The sequence below is a fragment of the Gadus macrocephalus genome, chromosome 18 (assembly GCF_031168955.1).
Source record: "Gadus macrocephalus chromosome 18, ASM3116895v1".
Classification (NCBI taxonomy): Eukaryota; Metazoa; Chordata; class Actinopteri; order Gadiformes; family Gadidae; genus Gadus; species Gadus macrocephalus.
The window spans coordinates 1,796,030-1,816,029 of record NC_082399.1 but is presented as its reverse complement, the minus strand read 5'-3'; the positions used below and the strand labels follow the sequence as shown (position 1 = coordinate 1,816,029).

Genomic DNA, 20,000 nt, shown 5'->3' with positions numbered 1-20,000 from the left:
CTAGCCTTGCAGCTAACGCTAGCCTTGCATCCAACGCTAGCCTTGCATCCAACGCTAGCCTTGCAGCTAACGCTAGCCTTGCAGCTAACGCTAGCCTTGCATCCAACGCTAGCCTTGCAGCTAACGCTAGCCTTGCATCCAACGCTAGCCTTGCAGCTAACGCTAGCCTTGCAGCTAGCACGGGGAAACGATCAGAGGCGTTTCTGCCTCAGTTTGTAGGAGTTGACGAGCCAGGCTTTGTCGTGTGATTTAAATCATCCCTGCTGGCCTTGGATTGGTTGTTACCTGCGGCTCGACAGCTGGTTCAGTTTCGTAGCGAACAGGCTTTGGTTCTTCTTGCCGATCTTCATGATTCTGTAAGCCTCTTCTGCACTTTGGACCTGAACCCAGCGTAGGTCTGCACAGAAACACATACTATAAGGATACACATATATACACACACACACACACTCACTGCCAATACATATGCACTGTTGTACATAGTCCTTTATTTGTATTCTGCACTACTGGTTTTGCACGGAGAGTTTGCTGCTGAAACCCTGCGAATCTCCCCAGTGTGGGACTAATAAAGGATTATCTTCTCTTATCTTACACACTGTACATATATTACACTATCGTGTACTACTATATACTAGGATCTTGTAGGTAGGCTGAGATAGTTCATGGGGGTGGGTGAGGAAGATTATGGGGGGGGGAGGGAGAACTAGATTATGGGGGTTGTGGTAAGGCAGGATATGGGGGGTGGGGGAGAATATGGGCTTGAGGTCGATTCTGGGCGTGGGAGTGGGGTACATTACGCAGTGGGGGGTTATGAGAGTGGCTGAGGTACGTTATGGGGGTGGGGGTGGGGTACATTACGCAGTGGGGGGTTATGAGAGTGGCTGAGGTACGTTATGGGCGTGGGGGTGGGGTACATTACGCAGTGGGGGGTTATGAGAGTGGCTGAGGTACGTTATGGGGGTGGGGGTGGGGTACATTACGCAGTGGGGGGTTATGAGAGTGGCTGAGGTACGTTATGGGGGTGGGGGTGGGGTACATTACGCAGTGGGGGGTTATGAGAGTGGCTGAGGTACGTTATGGGGGTGGGGGTGGGGTACATTACGCAGTGGGGGGTTATGAGAGTGGCTGAGGTACGTTATGGGGGTGGGGGTGGGGTACATTACGCAGTGGGGGGTTATGAGAGTGGCTGAGGTACGTTATGGGGGTGGGAGTGGGGTACATTACGCAGTGGGGGGTTATGAGAGTGGCTGAGGTACGTTATGGGGGTGGGGGTGGGGTACATTACGCAGTGGGGGGTTATGAGAGTGGCTGAGGTACGTTATGGGCGTGGGGGTGGGGTACATTACGCAGTGGGGGGTTATGAGAGTGGCTGAGGTACGTTATGGGGGTGGGGGTGGGGTACATTACGCAGTGGGGGGTTATGAGAGTGGCTGAGGTACGTTATGGGGGTGGGGGTGGGGTACATTACGCAGTGGGGGGTTATGAGAGTGGCTGAGGTACGTTATGGGGGTGGGGGTGGGGTACATTACGCAGTGGGGGGTTATGAGAGTGGCTGAGGTACGTTATGGGGGTGGGGGTGGGGTACATTACGCAGTGGGGGGTTATGAGAGTGGCTGAGGTACGTTATGGGGGTGGGAGTGGGGTACATTACGCAGTGGGGGGTTATGAGAGTGGCTGAGGTACGTTATGGGGGTGGGGGTGGGGTACATTACGCAGTGGGGGGTTATGAGAGTGGCTGAGGTACGTTATGGGGGTGGGGGTGGGGTACATTACGCAGTGGGGGGTTATGAGAGTGGCTGAGGTACGTTATGGGGGTGGGGGTGGGGTACATTACGCAGTGGGGGGTTATGAGAGTGGCTGAGGTACGTTATGGGGGTGGGGGTGGGGTACATTACGCAGTGGGGGGTTATGAGAGTGGCTGAGGTACGTTATGGGGGTGGGGGTGAGGCGGGTCGAGGTAGATGACGGGAGGTACCTTTGATGAAGGAGTTTCCCTTGACATCCTGAGCCAGACGTAGAAGATTTCTCTTCTGGGTTCGAGGCTCCTGCATCACGTGGACACGACACTCCTCATCACATGATCATAATAACCACACCCACATCCCATGACCATAACACCCCTCATTCTGTGTGTGCGTGTGTGTGTGTGTGCGTTACCTGTGTTTCCAGTAAGTCATGGATATTTTCCCGGTAGATCTCACAGAATGAAACCCAGACTGAGAACTCTGTTGTAGAGTCGGCGGTGAGCTGGAAACTATCAGACTCTGCGGCACTGCTGTTAGCACTGATGTTAGCACTGCTGTTAGCAATAGTATCAGAACTAGTGCTAGCACTGCTTACCATGGAGTCCCCTAACACGCACACACATTAAATCAATTAAGAGCAACACACAGGTGCAGGAATAGTTATGTATGGTAGTGATAAATAAATAAATAGCACAGTGGTAGTTACTCAGTTATTTATTGTACTAATAATTAGTAGTTAAGGTTACTATCGGTAGTAATAGTTATATCTTGTTTTAATACCTTCTGAAGAACAGGTTGAACTGTGAGACAAGTTGGGCTTCTGACTGTCGCTCTAAAGAGAGAGAAAATATCCATGAAGCACAAAAATGCTGAGACAGACAGACAGACAGACAGACAGACAGACAGACAGACAGACAGACAGACAGACAGACAGACAGACAGACAGACAGACAGACAGACAGACAGACAGACAGACAGACAGACAGACAGACAGACAGACAGACAGACAGACAGACAGACAGACAGACAGACAGACAGACAGACAGACAGACAGACAGACAGACAGACAGACAGACAGACAGACAGACAGACAGACAGACAGACAGACAGACAGACAGACAGACAGACAGACAGACAGACAGACAGACAGACAGACAGACAGACAGACAGACAGACAGACAGACAGACAGACAGACAGACAGACAGACAGACAGACAGACAGACAGACAGACAGACAGACAGACAGACAGACAGACAGACAGACAGACAGACAGACAGACAGACAGACAGACAGACAGACAGACAGACAGACAGACAGACAGACAGACAGACAGACAGACAGACAGACAGACAGACAGACAGACAGACAGACAGACAGACAGACAGACAGACAGACAGACAGACAGACAGACAGACAGACAGACAGACAGACAGACAGACAGACAGACAGACAGACAGACAGACAGACAGACAGACAGACAGACAGACAGACAGACAGACAGACAGACAGACAGACAGACAGACAGACAGACAGACAGACAGACAGACAGACAGACAGACAGACAGACAGACAGACAGACAGACAGACAGACAGACAGACAGACAGACAGACAGACAGACAGACAGACAGACAGACAGACAGACAGACAGACAGACAGACAGACAGACAGACAGACAGACAGACAGACAGACAGACAGACAGACAGACAGACAGACAGACAGACAGACAGACAGACAGACAGACAGACAGACAGACAGACAGACAGACAGACAGACAGACAGACAGACAGACAGACAGACAGACAGACAGACAGACAGACAGACAGACAGACAGACAGACAGACAGACAGACAGACAGACAGACAGACAGACAGACAGACAGACAGACAGACAGACAGACAGACAGACAGACAGACAGACAGACAGACAGACAGACAGACAGACAGACAGACAGACAGACAGACAGACAGACAGACAGACAGACAGACAGACAGACAGACAGACAGACAGACAGACAGACAGACAGACAGACAGACAGACAGACAGACAGACAGACAGACAGACCTGTTTGAGCAGCTTCAGCAGCTGGTTCTTAAGTGTGGCTTCGTTGGTTTGCTGCAGGCGGGTTAGCTTGGTGACGTCTTTACAGCGTTGAGGTTTCAGGCTGCAGTCAGCAGAGAGACGGCCCTCTAGGGACCTGAAGATGACCGACAGAGACCTGGGAAGGATGCCCGCATCATGCTCCGGACCTGAGGACATACACAATACTAGGTAAAGCTAGATGTACACATACTACGTCAAGATTGACGTACACATACTCGGGAAAGATAGATGTACACATAGATAAACATGTACTAGACATATATAGCCACTTATGCCGCTTTTCCACTGCATGGTACCAGCTCGACTCGACTCAGCTCGCATTTTTAGCGTTTCCACCGCGAAAACATGGTATCTGGTACCTGAAGTGGCTGCTTTTTTTAGTACCGCCTCGCTCTAGGTTCCAAGCGAGCTGAGCCGATGCTAAAAGGTGACGTCGGGAGACGGCCGGCCACTGATTGGCCAGAGAGTGTGACAAAGTCACGAGAGCGACATGGCAACCATGCTGGTAACAGCCATAGCAGCGTCGCAGCCAACATATTCCACTTCTTCAACTTCAACATGCCAGCTAATAATAGTAATGTTATCGATGTCCTCCATTGTTGTTATGTGGGTTCTGTCCATGTGTGGGTTGCGTAGGTCTTGTTTGCGTCGCGTACAAAAATACGTCACGGCCCTTTCGCGCAGCCAACCCCGCCCACGTCCAGGAGGTACTATTTGCGGTGGAAAACGACCCGTGCTGCAACCGTGTCGAGTCGTGTCGAGTCGTGTCGAGTCGTGTCGAGTCGAGTCGAGCTACATGTGCGGTGGAAAAGCGGCAATACTAGATATATGTAGATATTATACACAAACTAGTTGCACAGTTAAACACATACAATCTAAAGCATATAGCCAGACATGATAGTTTGGTTCTAACACAGAGTTGGGCTCTTGCTTCTGACCCGAGTGGTATAAGGTAGGTTATTGGTTCTGACCCAGGAAGGTGAAGGTCTTTCCGGCGTTGGTGACGCCGTAGGTGAAGACGACAGCGTCTCGTCCCTCCAGAACCCCTCGGACCAGCGGGCTCACCGTCCCCTCGAACACCTGTCGCTGGCTGCTGTGTGGACCCAGCACCTAGAGGACATGTACCAGTTAGTACCGACACTACTGTTGCGCCTCCCAGATCCATCCACTCCCAGTCACAGCTTTTGACGTCACACACGCATGAAAAACAATGGCGGCCTCTGTTGGTACCATCTATAAAAACAAATAAAATCGGTTGCTAGGACATGTTTTATGGTAAGAACGTCCATATTAGTGGCATTTTTGCACGCGCATCAATTAACTTTGTTTTTCAAGATAATTGATTGGTCAGTAGGCGTTTCTTTTACGCAACTACGCCGGGCCAGGTAAGGTTGGCAGCATACGTCCCCATGGTGATACAGCAATGCTAAAACAGAGATACTTTCGTGTCACAGCATACCCTGGCTTTGAGTGCAACATACTTCGCTAACCCGCTAATCGTGGTTCGTAGTATAGCCCACACAGCCGCAGAAGGGTTTGTTGACGTGACTTGCCTGGAACGCTACAGAGTCATGAGTCGTGACTTTTAGTCGTTACATACGGGCTGAAAAGTGTCCCTGGAACGCAGCATAATACTAGCTACACCTGAAGAACATATGCTCGTAAGTACTAGGCTAATACTAGGAATTAGTGACTAAAATTACTACTACATCACTTTACTGTATTATAATTACTACCCGCATGTAGTACTACGTTAGTTCTGTTGGTCTGCTAGCCGTCCTGTATCCCCGTATGTTGCCTTTGGATTTACTAAAGTTAAACATACTGATACTAGCACTATATTAATAAATACAAATACTTTTTGATACCATCTTGTACAGTGTAAACTTGGTTCTTGGTTTATCTGACTGGGACCGTGAAGTTTACATCTGCATGCCCTGAGGTCACACGTGACAATGATATCGAAGAAAATGAACCATTAAGGGGAAGACAAAGGATAAAATATATTATGAAGAGATATAAATGCAATACTAATCGACACCAGTACACACTGTTCTCGGTGAGCAGATAGACACATATTCTCACCTTGGTGAAGTTGAACTTCTGTAAGGTTTGTGGGAGGTTCTTGTCGCTGTGCCAACTAGACTGACAGTACGAAGGAGCCTTCAACACCACCGTGTCCACCCCCTCCAGGGTCACACAGTCCTGAGGAAACACACAGTCTGCTTAAGACACTTACAATACTAGTACTGACTACACACACTCCAATACTACACACTGACAATACAACTATGCGCACTCCAATACGACTGATAAAACAACAACAAGATTACTATACTATCACACACTCATATACCACCGACTGCACACACTGACAATAAAGATACTACTATACTGGTATCCAGGTCATAGGAAGTCGGAAGGTTTGTAAATAGGTGTCAATGCAAAGGAAGCATTAAAAAATGTTTACAAGGTAATGGGAACATCCTAAGAAGGGGTGTGTGTGTGTGTGTGTGTGTGTGTGTGTGTGTGTGTGTGTGTGTGTGTGTGTGTGTGTGTGTGTGTGTGTGTGTGTGAGTGAGTGAGTGAGTGAGTGAGTGAGTGAGAGAGAGAGAGAGAGTGAGAGTGAGAGAGAGAGAGAGAGAGAGTTACCTTTGGCACGTCCTGGATGCTTTCCCTTGAGGTGACTGGTCTGATCCTTAGATAGACCTGAAGGTTCTCCTTCTGGACGTTCACCTTCAGCTGCTTAATATTTGATTGATGCTGTTATTTTATGGAGAGATTAACATCATCATTAAATGATGACAAATATTTAATGGTTAATCGAACCTGTTTTAAAGACAACATTAATGATAATATAATATTACAATAATGTATTATTCGTAATCAAACCTGGGTTGGTGAGGAGTAGTCCTGGAATAAATCTTTGCGGATATCGTCTACCCGGAGAGGGCCCTCTCTATCGGGCTTCCCAGCCAAGCAGCTCTCCAACATTCTGGTTTTAAGATCATCATAATATTCATAACGTCATAATTAACAGTGTACTACAGTTGCACGAGAACGACAACAGTAGTACAGTAAACGACACCATCAGTGGCTCGACTAGCGGCTACACCCGTGCTAACTAAAGTTACTGCAGAGACACATTTGCAACCTACATTACTGTAAGCACTTGCAGTGGGTATTTCAGGTTGTCTTATACAATACATATATATTGTACGGTAACTTCACTTACTTAATGGCAGTAACTTTGACTTAATCTCGTTGAGATCCTTCAAAACAATACATTAAGAAAATCTTGTTGTAATGCTCGGTGGGCCGCGGGGTCATTTTAAACATGAGACAGCGGACCAATCACTGGACTGAATACATCCACATCCACGCCCACTTCTTCTCGAAGCAACACTCGCGAGAAGAAGACACATTTTTTTTTTACAAATACCCTGGTTATATTGGTTTAAAATGAACGTGCACAGTGAATTTATAATATCCTCAGCTAATTTATATGAACTATAATAATACTCAATTATAGCTTCAGTACAGTCATATATAATCGTATTGTTAATGAATGAGAGTTTCATTGTGTTACGATGACACCCAGTGGACACTCAGTTACACTGCGGCTGAGTATAAAAAGCAGAGTTGAGGTATATGACAAGTTACTTTTTCTGTCTAATAAATAAATATGTATCATCAATATATATTTATTAACAATGCGTGTTTTTTTCCTGGAAGGCAAAACCAAGGAATATATATCGACTATAAACGGAAACGGAAATACGTCTTCTTGATACAACTACATTTCCCGTCAGACGTTTCGGCCCCAGTAGCCCCACATGTTGACAGAAAGCTTCCCTATCAGACGTCCAATACCTCAAACATAACATATTTATTCTGCATGTAGGTAATGTTAAACCTTTCATCTTAGACCTCAACCAACATGTCTTTGTTCATGGACCTCAACCTTCCCTTCACTGCGGACAAGAAGAGACTCAAGACCCTCCTGGAAACAGCCGCCCACCGTAACTACTCTACTAAGAATAAAGATGTTACTTAATTGAACCTGTGATCTTTATTTTTTAGCGTCTTTAACTCCCTACGAATATTTATCACTGGGTAATTGTATTGTATTTCTTTCTTTGGGTCAGTTGGCTTCTCCACAGTCGCCATCAACTATGTGGATAAGGCGCAGAGCAAGGGCAAAAAGGTTTGATTCAGCATCACCAACAATGACCAGACCAGCACTAACATAACTCCACGAACGCCACCTGCAGCACCACTATAGCCACCACCACCCCTATCAACACCAACCCTGCTATAATCAACACCAATGTCATGATCATCTCCATCCACTGACCCGACACTGTTTACTTCCAGGAGATTCCCAAACCGACGCCGCTTGACCAACTAGTAGACGAGCTTCCAATAGTCCAGGTAAGAGGGTTAGGGTTGGTAAGAATACTGCGTTAGTAAGGCAGGAATGTCTAAGAATGATGGTTGTTGATAGGACTATTAATAAGAAAATAATACTAAATGTTCTCTCTCTCGCTCGCGCTCTCTCTCTCTCTCTCTCTCTCAGGGGAAATCTCGGCCTATCAAAATTCTCAACAGACTGACCATCATGGTATCAGACTCCAATCACTATGTAAGCTTATTTACTCATTATTAATATGAACAATATTTACTTGCTAGGGGTGTACTAAAAGGGCTCCGGTGTAAAAGGATGTGATCTTGAGAGGTGCGATCTAGATGGATGAGATAGAGGTTGCGTTCTAGAGGGATGTGGTCTAGTGATCTACAGACATTTATATGCAGAGGGATGTGATCTAAATTTCATGGGGATCTGACCCAGATGGACTTTATCTAGGTCTAGGGCAGGGATGGGCAACTGGCGCATCCTCACTCTGGCCGCATCCTCACTCAGTCAGGCCCTCACATAGTTAAAAAATTAAATAATAATTTCTCGAGTTACAGAAAACTCGGTGAAGAAAGATGAGAAGAATTCATAAAATTCAAAGGCAAACCCATGTGTCTAGTTTGCTTAGAAACGATATCCGTCATTAAAGATATCCACTTAAGTCGCCACTACAACTACTACAACTGCAATGAATATCATGCTTGTTGGGTTTGAGTTCATTGAGTTGTTGCACTTAATGTTGGGCCACGTTTTTCAGTTTTGGGACATCATTGAATGATGATGTATGTGAGCCCTTTGCACTGATAAAAATACTGACCATTCATTTGGATGTTTGAGTGTGGAAAACATGAAATGAATGTATGTTGGTTCAATTAACATACCGTACATAGGTTAGGATTCTGGAAGATTTTTTAGGTAGTGGCCATCCCCAAAATTCACCAGAATACAGGAAATCATATCTACCAAATTCAAAATTGTGTAGCTTCTCTCAGCTCACGTTTAGTTGAAGTGTGCAGTCATGTGAAAAATGACTGCACACTTGTGGCCCACACTTGTGGCCCTCTTTGTCATGAGAGTTGCCCATCCCTGATCTAGGGGGATGGCTCTAGAGGAGTAAGTGATGAACTGTGGTGTGTGTGTTCTCCGATCTCCTCAGCGAACAAATGCAGCTGAGTATAAAGCTTACGACATCCTGGCTGTTCATCCAACCACAGAAAAACTTTTCCATGTAAGCCAGCAACACGCACGCACACGTACAACACATTTATGTTCAAACGTAAAATGTGTATCAACTGTGTGTGTGTCTTTGTGTGTGTGTGTGTGTGTGTGTGTGTGTGTGTGTGTGTGTGTGTGTGTGTGTGTGTGTGTGTGTGTGTGTGTGTGTGTGTGTGTGTGTGTGTGTGTGTGTGTAGGCGGCATGCATGACGGCTGACGTGGACATCATCTGCATCACTATAACCGAGCGGCTTCCCTTCTTCTTCAAAAGGGCACCCATCAACGCGGTGAGTCTTCATCACCGTACACAAGCGCCCAGCATAATCATCAGGCACACGACTCCTGTGGAGACATGATTGTGTGTGTCCGTGTGTGTGCAGGCCAGAGAGAGAGGGGTGATGTTTGAGGTGTGCTACGCCGCGGCGATCAGAGACTCCACCATGAGGCGCTACACCCTCACCAACGGCCTGGCGCTGGTGGAGCGTAACAACGGAAAGGTCAGTCGGTCCGTCTGTCTTCACAAACTGTCTCTCTGTATCCCGGCGGTTACAGATTGCATTGAAAGACTTGCCGTTTGTTATGTTCGTAATACGCCGTCAGAAGTAGAGCATCTGTGATTGACGGGCAAGAGCAGGGGTCACACCCAACTTACCTGGGGGCCGCTGGAGGTAGAGCCTGGGTCAGGCTGGGCCGCATCAAGTATTCCACAGAAGAAAGGAGCACAACTGACCCAATCAAAGTTAATGATCGGGCTATCATTAGATGACGTTGGCTATGTTATCGCTGACAACACGGGACATTTCAAAGTGGTTGGTGGAAACCGGGACATTTTAGCGTCCTTTGTCTTTTTTCGGGACTCAGGACACGCAACTCAAAATTGGGACTGTCCCGGCAAAACAGGGACATCTGGTCACCCTATCACAAGTGATATAAAAGCGGGACAAACGACTCAGCAAAAATGTGCGTTTGACAACAACGCGAGGGCCGCACTAACACTAAACTTTGATGTCAAGTAGGGGGCCACAAAATATCATCCCGCGGGCCTCAATTGGCCCCCGGGCCGTGAGTTTGAGACCCCTGGGCAAGAGGAATTCTCCAAAACAATCCCGGAAAAGAACTGAGCCGGGATGGCCTAAAATCTAGATGGTCTCATTCAGAGGCAAGCGCAGTCAATAGGGATATTCTTAAAGTGATTTCTCACTCACTCACTCACTCACTCACTCACTCACTCACTCACTCACTCACTCACTCACTCACTCACTCTCTCTCTAATAACTGACCGGTGGCTAGGCCATTTCTAACAAACCAAACAAACCGTTGGGAGTAACGTGTTACAAAAGTAATGTGATTACTGTAATGTATTACTTTTTGCTGTAACGCGGTAATGTAAGGCATTACAAAAAAAAAGGTAATATTTTACTCGGTACAAATCTCAGTAACGCACGTTACAATGCATTTTAACCCGAAATCAACTGGTGTGTTTTTATACAAATTCGCCAACACCGCGAAATTCGCAGAGGAGAAAAAACCCGCACAAATGTTTACTTCGTCTTACTGCTAGAGGAGAAGATGACAGCAGCAGCAGAGTCGGACTCTACATTTCAGAGATGGGTATGCTACTGTAGCCGAGCGTTTAATCTCAGACACACCCACACAACACATCAACCGTAACACTTCCCCGAACTTCCCCCCTACGGCAACTCACGAGGGACACACCTCCTTTTCCAAACTAAACACAGAACAGAACAGTCTGTTACTCTACAATTGAATCCAAAGCTGCGCTACTGGCTTCCGTCTCACTGCCCAAGTTTAAGCTGCGCTGAGTGGTTAAGGGGGGGGGGGGGTGGGCTTTGGCTATGGCCATAGCCATTATGTAGGTCTAGCTATGTCATTCATTATGCTATGAATTCTCTGTGAATGAAAGAAAATAAAGGGATAGAAATGTAAAAAGGGTTGTGTATCTCGTCATGACTTTTTTTTTTACAATCTCTATTGATTTCAATACCTAAAGATACAGTATTTATATTATAAAATGTATTGCACCATGAGCCATAACTGCGACCATTATATTGTACATGTGTTAGCCTTAAGCCTAGCTCAGTCATTATGCCAACCACATCACCTCCTGCTGTGTAATGAGCTGCATTGAACACAAGAAGATCTATTGAGAACACCAAATCCATATTTCCTGTTATTTTGGTGAAAGTAGTGTAATGCCTTACAATTCAAAGACAGTAATACTGTAATGTAACTAATTACTTTGAAATGACAGTAACAAGTAATAAATAATGCATTACGCTTTTGAAGTAACTTGCCCAACACTGTTGTTTAATAAAGTTATACTTTTTCCCCCAGAATGTCATCATCTCCAGCGGGACGGACAAGGTTAGTTTTAATAAAACATCTTAAAGATTCAAATGTTGTCTAAATTTCTTTCAATAGCCCCTTTATTCATTTTGTTGTGACAGGCTTTAGAGCTCAGAGGACCTTATGATGTCGCCAACCTGTATCCTTCATCCATTGCACATGTCTATCTTTATATAACACCTTTTTTGTAGTGGTGATATGGTTATACCGTATTACAGATATATAGACGTATTTATGTATCAAATGTATAATCTTAAGTGTTTAGGGGACTACAGCTGGAAATGAGCCACATAGGCTGAAGCTGCTCCTTTTACTGCACAGTTAATCAAAAGGGACTGTCCACAAAACTATAAACAAACAAACTAAACTAAAGTAGCGATATGTTAAGTATATCATCTTTAACGTGAGCGTTCAGAGCTCAGTTGTTTGGTATGTCGGAGGTGGAGGCAAAGGACGGGGTGTCTTCAAACTGTCGCTCGGTTCTGCTGCACGCAGGTACGGTACCTTGACTGCACCACTGCATCGGCATTACCGCGAATCACACTACGAGAGCCAGGATTACTACTACTTACGATGACATGACAGACATAATATTGATTACAGATCAAAGATCAACTGATCTGATGTGAATGTCAACGTTAATTCAGCCTAATCTGGTGATCTGGTAAATCTTACTGTGTCTGTCCACATTTCTGTCTTCAGAAACGAGGAAAACGGCTTGTGGAATCATCTACACAGTGAAAACACCTAAAGACACGGAACCAAACGGTAGGCGAACCAAATCTATTTTAGCAGGACTCTGGTCTAACTCTGTTTCTATAGGACTCTGGTCTAACTCTGTTTCTATAGGACTCTGGTCTAACTCTTTTTCTGTAGCCTGGAATCTGGTCTAACTCTGTTTCTATAGGACTCTGGTCTAACTCTTTTTCTTTAGGACTATGGTCTAAGTTTCTCCGTAGGACTCTGGTCTAACTTTCTGCTTGAGGATCAAACTTATTTGTATTGTTTTATTTTACAGAGACCGACACAGATACCGTCTCCATGGTAACGGATGAGCCTCCAGCGAAAAAACAGAAAACCTCTGCTAGTTAACCGCTACTGCTGTGCGTAGCGGTACCCATTTTGTTTTGCTGTCGAATTTGCTAACATTTTTTTTCGTTTTTCACCTTTTGTCTGAGCTCAATCTGAAAGAGACAAGCTGTCAATTTGACTTTAACAAGACATCATTGTTAAAACGTAATAAATAAATAAATAAATACTCTATTGACTTTAAGTTGTTGGTTTATATGTGGTAGAGGGACTACAGCTATATATATATATATATATATATATATATCTCACTGGACTGAAAAGTATTACCTTCTGTAAAGCAAAAGATGTACCAATTTATTTTAATTTATTTTACACACTGAATCATTGCAGTATCCCCGGTGACCACAGCGTGTCACTGTTGGGCTGCCAAGGAGCTGTAAAATTACTAACCCGAAACTACTTTCACTAAGATTGAGGTGAACAATCTTAAATAATTCCAGATTCTGAAAAATACTAAACTATACTAACAATTTAGGGTATACTATTCTAACGGTTGGATGCATTTTTACTTGTATCAGACTTAGAGTTTCAGATTTGTTTCTATTCAACTGGATGTATTTGGATCAAAATGTTACCTTTAAGCCGACTCATTGGAATTCAGTTGGATCGCCTCACTATAACACAGAACATTTAAATCAGTTAGTAATAATGTGTTTCCCCTTGTTTTTGTGTGCCTAATGTGATGGACCTCCAGGGAGATTGGGGTTTTGAAGTGACTGGAGTTCAGCTTTGCTCTGAGCTGAGGTGAAGGTCTATGACGGAGCTGTGCTCTTAGGTGGAGCGCTCTGATAGAGCTGTGCTCTGTGGTGGAGCTCTGCGGTGGAGCTCTCTGATGGAGCTGTGCTCTGCGGTGGAGCTCTATGATGGAGCTGTGCTCTGCGGTGGAGCTCTATGATGGAGCTGCGCTCTGCGGTGGAGCTCTATGATGGAGCTGTGCTCTGCGGTGGAGCTTTATGATAGAGCTGTGCTCTGTGGTGGAGCTTTGTGGTGGAGCTCACTGATGGAGCTGTGCTCTGTGGTGGAGCTGTGCTCTGTGGTGGAGCTCTGCGGTGGAGCTCTATGATAGAGCTGTGCTCTGTGGTGGAGCTCTGCGGTGGAGCTCTCTGATGGAGCTGTGCTCTGTGGTGGAGCTCTCTGATGGAGCTGTGCTCTGCGGTGGAGCTCGGCGGTGGAGCTCTCTGATGGAGCTGTGCTCTGCGGTGGAGCTCTGCGGTGGAGCTCTGCGGTGGAGCGCTCTGATAGAGCTGTGCTCTGCGGTGGAGCTCTATGATAGAGCTGTGCTCTGCGGTGGAGCTCTGCGGTGGGCTCTGTCTGACAGAGACAAAGAGAAGAAACCTTATTATGTAGATAAGTGTTGGGTTGAGATTAGTGAAGTTATTATGGTGTTTGGTTATTATTAAACAATGCAGAGCCAGACGTACATCTGGATAAAACCAAAACACGTTTTAGTATTCAGGAAGCAGTTATCCTCATGAATGTGGAGTTGGAGCGAAAATCCTTAGAATCTGGAGGAGAAGTCTTCACTACTGCAGTGCTTGGTGATTAAAAATAGGCTGAAGTAAAAGGTTTACTTCTCTTTCTCTCTATCTTTCACCGACACTCACACACAGACACACACAACCACTCTTTACCTCACACACACACACACACACACACACACACACACACACACACAGCCTCTCTACCTATTTTCTTTCTACCTCTCTCTGTTTACCTCTCTCCATACTCATTATACGAGAGAATCATATTTACAGACAGACGGACAGAGCATGAACGACAAAAAGGAAAAAGGACCGAATCAGACGGAAAAAGAGAGGGATGGAAGGAGAGAGGGAGAGAGGGAGGGAGGGAGAGCGAGCAGAAAGAGTCAATCATTCTGTGTTCTCCAGAGGCTGGTAAACGAGTGGAAAACGATTTGACCACCGCAGCTCAAAGGAAACACAGAAGGTGGGGGAGGGAAGGAGGGAGTGAATTAGGGAGGGGGGAGTGAAGGAACGAGGAGTGAGTGAAGGACGGTGGGGGGAGTGAAGGAGAGGGGGTGGAGGAGGGAGGGAGAGAGGGAGTTAAAGAAGGAGGGAGGAAGTAGTGAAGATGGAAGAAGTGAGTGACGAAAGGAGGGAGGGGTGAGTGAGGGAGGAAGAGAGAGGGGGGAGAGTGAAGGAGGTAGAGGGAAGGAGGGAGGGGGGAGTGAAGGAGGGAGGGGGGAGTGAAGGAGAGGGGGGGAGTGAAGAAGAGAGAGGGAGGATATAAGAAAAGAGGAGGGAGGGGAGGAGTGAAGGAGGGGTGAGGGAGGGAGCGGAGACTGACGGAGGAAGAGAGGGAAGGGGGGAGAGAGGGAAGAAGGAGAATGAGGGAGGAGAGAGTAAAGGAGGGAGGGAGGAGGGAGGGAGGGTTGAGTGAAGGTCACTAAAGTGCCAAACGCTGTTTCAGAAGAACTCGGCTCCCCAAGGCTCACACCCCGTCTCCCCTGACCTCCTAAATCTCATCCATCAATCCATCATCCAGCATCCAACGTCTCCCCATCCAGCCGTCCATCAATCCCTCGTCCATCATCCATCCAGTGTACCTGTGGTCATCCTTGAGCTCTCTACCTCTACCTGTAGCTTAACGGACAATCCCACTCCGATTAAATCACTACAAGGCCTCCCCTGCCTTTACTTAAACATCAGTTTCCATATCATTTGTAAAAATGTCTTTGTTGTGCCGACTCTGTCTAAGAGCGTTTTGCGTGATCGCGCCTGCGACAAACTTAAACAATAGTAGTAGCACTCTGGCATTACGCCGATAAGACATTGAGGGATTTATGACAATTCTCTGTTTTTCTTTGTCCGCAAACGCCATACTGAGTGAATCGTGTATTGCTTCCAAAACAGAAAGGGCTATATACATATATACTGTTTGTGGTGAAGAGCATGCTCTCGCTAAATACTATTCAGCAGAATCCACGCAAGGTAGCCATTTTGACAAATTCTCTCAGTGACGGATGTTTAACTGAGTGACGGCTGAATTCACTCTCGCGTTCTAAAAGTGTCTTCTAAATTACTAATTTGTCCTTTTAATAAATAGTCATGTAAGCGTAAAGGGGGTTACGGTTGCTCTAGAATGCTCTAAACCTCTCAATAAAACAAACCACCCAACTGAATGCATGACCTTAAAGTAAGGTTTCCTCTGAAAGCACCCACTGAGCGGTCTAGCTGACGGGTGGATGTTGTAGCGTTAGCGCTGCATGTTAGCTTCTTGTAGCATCTCTCCGAGCGTAAAACATGGAGTCCCCCAGGCCGTCCCTCTGTTAATGCTTCATTTAAAGATGTTTGTTGCATCTCTCTCTCTCTCTCTCTCTCTCTCTCTCTCTCTCTCTCTCTCTCTCTCTCTCTCTCTCTCTCTCTCTCTCTCTCAAACACAACTCAGTCCTCATCCTCTTCTAGTGAGCTTACGCCAAGTTTCCGCCGAGCCGGCAGCTAGCTAACGCCACGCTAACATTGAGCTACAGCTATCACCAAGCTAACACCAAGCTAACGGCCCCAGTACAACCACAGTCTGTTGCTGGTTCAGCTCGGAGCTGCCCATTAGAACCACAGTATTTTACCAGTGGACACTGGGAGCTGGCCAGTAAAACCAGAGTCTACTTTTTGATACACTGGGAACCAGTACAACCATCATCTGGTTATACTTTGAGCTGGCAACTGGGAGCCGAGACCTTTTTCTACCATGTAGAACCATGGTGTGTGTGTGTGTGTGTGTGTGTGTGTGTGTGTGTGTGTGTGTGTGTGTGTGTGTGTGTGTGTGTGTGTGTGTGTGTGTGTGTGTGTGTGTGTGTGTGTGTGTGTGTGTGTGTGTGTGTGTAGTTGTGTGTGTTTTATGCGCTCTGGGTGGGAGTTCTCTTTTTGTGACATCATAAGCCTTAACCTTTGACCTCAATCTGAACCCTCACCTCCCACTAATCGAGCTTTCACAGTCCAGAGCTCACACACACACACACACACACACACACACACACGCACACAAATACACACACACACGCACACACACACGCACACAAACACACACACAAACACCCACACACAAGCACACACACACGCACACACACACACACACACACACACCCTGGAGGTGGCGTTAGAGCAGTCCAGCGTGTGATTGGTGGAGAGGTAATCCATCATGTTCAGCTGTCTGTCTGTCAGTCAGCCCCACTCGGCCATCTTGGATGCTCAAACACACTCTCTTTAACAGGCGGATAACTATTACCTTAATTATAACTATTAAATATTATACTATAACTATACGCATACACTCTCTAACAGGCAGATAACTATAACGATAATTAGAATTCATTTATATTATACTATAACTACACGCATTTACTCTCTAACAGGCAGATATAACTACAACTTTTACTATAACTATTACTATTTTATATCAGATAACTATATAACTAAGAAGGGAGGGATGGTCATTTTAGGGTTTAGTTTCAAAACCGTGCTTTGTTCCGCTCTTTTCTGCTCTCTCTCTCTCTTTACAACTCTTCAATCTTACCGGCAATGAAAACGTTATTAAGTGTTTTAAGGCTATATTTCGGTTAAAGCTATGTATGAGGCCTAAGTGCTTTAACCAGTGTAAAGAGTTAGTTAAAGCTATATATTAAGGGCTGTAAATTAGGATTCTTATTCAAAATGTAAATGGCTACTTTTCCTGCTGATGCTGACATGAAACATGCTGACAAGCAGAAAAAGTGTGCATGCGTGTGTGTGTTTGTGTGTGCGTGTGTATTTGTGTGTGTGTGTGCGAGCGTGTTTTTTCTTCAGGAGTTTTGTTTTTTTGATGTGACAGCACAACCCCCCCAGCCCTGTGTTTCATGAGGAGGTTGGATTTAATACTTTGTGGACGTGAACACACATTCAGAACATTTACCGTTTAGAGCTAACGTCGGAAAATAATCGGATATGTTGGTTTGGTCTTTTTCGGTCGTTTTCTGGTTTCCAATGACCTCCTTGTTTGGACAACATGAACAACAACATGAGGAAAAACCAAGTCACTCCTCACCATTAATCAGAGACTCTGTGTTTAACAAGCGCTCAGTTACTCTGTGTTGTACAAGTAGGCCTACATGCTGACTTGGTATTTGGACGATAGACAAATAGCATTTATCTGTCATTTGTTGTCAATTGTGGATCGTTAAATTTAAAATTGATGTATCATACACGTGTGTTAAAGTATTTAAAAGGTATATTGGATATTTGACCTATGAAGAAAATATGAACCAAAATGTTTTACCTTAATTAACCTAGTAGAGATGCATAAAATACTAGCCTACTTCTTCTATTCTACTTCTACCACTATGATGACTACTAGCCTACAAATACGTATACTACTGCTACGTCTTTTACTACTACCACTACTACTCTTATTACTACTAGTCTACAACTACCACTACTACTCTGCTACTATTACTACGAGTCTACTACTACCACTACTACTCTGCTACTATTACTACTAGTCTACTACTACCACTACTACTCTGCTACTATTACAACTAGTCTACTACTACCACTACTACTCTGCTACTATTACAACTAGTCTACTACTACCACTACTACTCTGCTACTATTACAACTAGTCTACTACTACCACTACTACTCTGCTACTATTACAACTAGTCTACTACTACCACTACTACTCTGCTACTAGTCTACTACTACCACTACTACTCTGCTACTATTACAACTAGTCTACTACTACCACTACTACTCTGCTACTATTACAACTAGTCTACTACTACCACTACTACTCTGCTACTATTACAACTAGTCTACTACTACCACTACTACTCTGCTACTATTACAACTAGTCTACTACTACCACTACTACTCTGCTACTATTACAACTAGTCTACTACTACCACTACTACTCTGCTACTATTACAACTAGTCTACTACTACCACTACTACTCTGCTACTAGTCTACTACTACCACTACTACTCTGCTACTATTACAACTAGTCTACAACTACCACTACTACTCTGCTACTATTACAACTAGTCTACTACTACCACTACTACTCTGCTACTATTACTACTAGTCTACTACTACCACTACTACTCTGCTACTATTACTACGAGTCTACTACTACCACTACTACTCTGCTACTATTACTACTAGTCTACTACTACCACTACTACTCTGCTACTATTACTACTAGTCTACTAATACCACTACTACTCTGCTACTATTACAACTAGTCTACTACTACCACTACTACGACTACTTATATTACTAATAGTACATCTACTAGTATAGTAATATTACAACTATGAGTTCTACTACTGCTAATACTGATAGTACTACTACTGGAACGTCATAAGTTATACTAGTTATGACGTTAGGTATGGCAATGCACCAGTACAGACACAACTAACTAGGTGAATATATTTCCACCAGCTGGACAGAAAAATTAGCTTATTTTACCCTGACGACTCGTGACTAAGGTCCGTAAAACACCGGGCCATGATGAGGTAGTCATCATGGTACAGGAGTCAGGGAGGGTCCGGTGTCAACGACACCTGCTCCGGCGACGAGTGCCATGGGAGCCCTCCCCACAGGGAGTCTGGACATCAGTTCACCGTCTCATCTCACAGACGGAGCTCATCGTTCTGTGTTGCTACTAAAAAACTACTAATATAGCCTTCTATTAACAATAATACTAAAAATGAACAGAACGACGAGGTTTAACATCTAACAATTAAGACCACTGTCTACGTATTTTATGTGGGATTGTGTCTCGCTAGCGCTTCTCCGTGCTGCAGTCCTGTCTCTATCCACAAGGGGTCGCTGTGGGACCAACTATTCATTTAAATGGAGTAGAGACGGCATCTACCCATCTCGTTAACCCAATTAATACATACAATATTATCATTATTATATTCTATTAATAATGCCAGTTTTATTAATATTGTTAGTAATACAATTCTTATTTTTATAATCACACACAGAGACAGAAAGTTGGGTTATATAGATATTTTTGTGTACTGGAAGCCATACAGTGTCTCTTGCTTTTACACACACAC

General features: G+C 45.0%; 2 protein-coding genes across 4 annotated transcripts in view; one reads left to right on the top strand and one right to left on the bottom strand.

Annotated features, from left to right (window-relative positions):
- Window positions 1–7,222, bottom strand: part of LOC132446855 (kinesin-like protein KIF20A) — a 17,338-nt gene extending 10,116 nt beyond the window's left edge. For all 3 annotated transcript variants that reach the window (XR_009522972.1, XM_060037398.1, XM_060037400.1), the window contains exons 1-10: window positions 7,084–7,222; window positions 6,741–6,843; window positions 6,501–6,611; window positions 5,934–6,053; window positions 4,820–4,958; window positions 3,810–3,994; window positions 2,526–2,577; window positions 2,158–2,351; window positions 1,976–2,045; window positions 286–397 (exon numbers count right to left, since the gene is read on the bottom strand). Coding sequence is in view for 2 of the 3 variants with exons in the window: in XM_060037398.1 (XP_059893381.1) it covers window positions 286–397; window positions 1,976–2,045; window positions 2,158–2,351; window positions 2,526–2,577; window positions 3,810–3,994; window positions 4,820–4,958; window positions 5,934–6,053; window positions 6,501–6,611; window positions 6,741–6,842 (1,085 nt within the window). In the remaining variant the exon portion in view is untranslated. The remainder of the gene's footprint in view (window positions 1–285; window positions 398–1,975; window positions 2,046–2,157; window positions 2,352–2,525; window positions 2,578–3,809; window positions 3,995–4,819; window positions 4,959–5,933; window positions 6,054–6,500; window positions 6,612–6,740; window positions 6,844–7,083) is intronic.
- Window positions 7,223–7,636: 414 nt separating this feature from the next.
- rpp30 (ribonuclease P/MRP 30 subunit) lies at window positions 7,637–13,118 on the top strand. The gene is made up of 12 exons (XM_060037553.1): window positions 7,637–7,870; window positions 7,997–8,055; window positions 8,226–8,282; window positions 8,428–8,493; window positions 9,422–9,493; window positions 9,678–9,767; window positions 9,861–9,977; window positions 11,836–11,865; window positions 11,949–11,986; window positions 12,263–12,342; window positions 12,550–12,615; window positions 12,866–13,118. The coding sequence occupies exons 1-12, from the start codon at window positions 7,789–7,791 to the stop codon at window positions 12,937–12,939; spliced, it is 831 nt and encodes a 276-aa protein (XP_059893536.1). The 5' UTR covers window positions 7,637–7,788; the 3' UTR covers window positions 12,940–13,118.
- The last annotated feature ends 6,882 nt before the right edge of the window (window positions 13,119–20,000 follow it).

Coding starts and splice junctions, on each gene's coding strand:
- rpp30 (XM_060037553.1), top strand. CDS start 7,789: ATGTCTTTGTTCATGGACCTCAACCTTCCCTTCACTGCGGACAAGAAG. Junction 8,056..8,225: donor CGCAGAGCAAGGGCAAAAAG/GTTTGATTCAGC, acceptor GTTTACTTCCAG/GAGATTCCCAAACCGACGCC. Junction 8,494..9,421: donor TATCAGACTCCAATCACTAT/GTAAGCTTATTT, acceptor CGATCTCCTCAG/CGAACAAATGCAGCTGAGTA.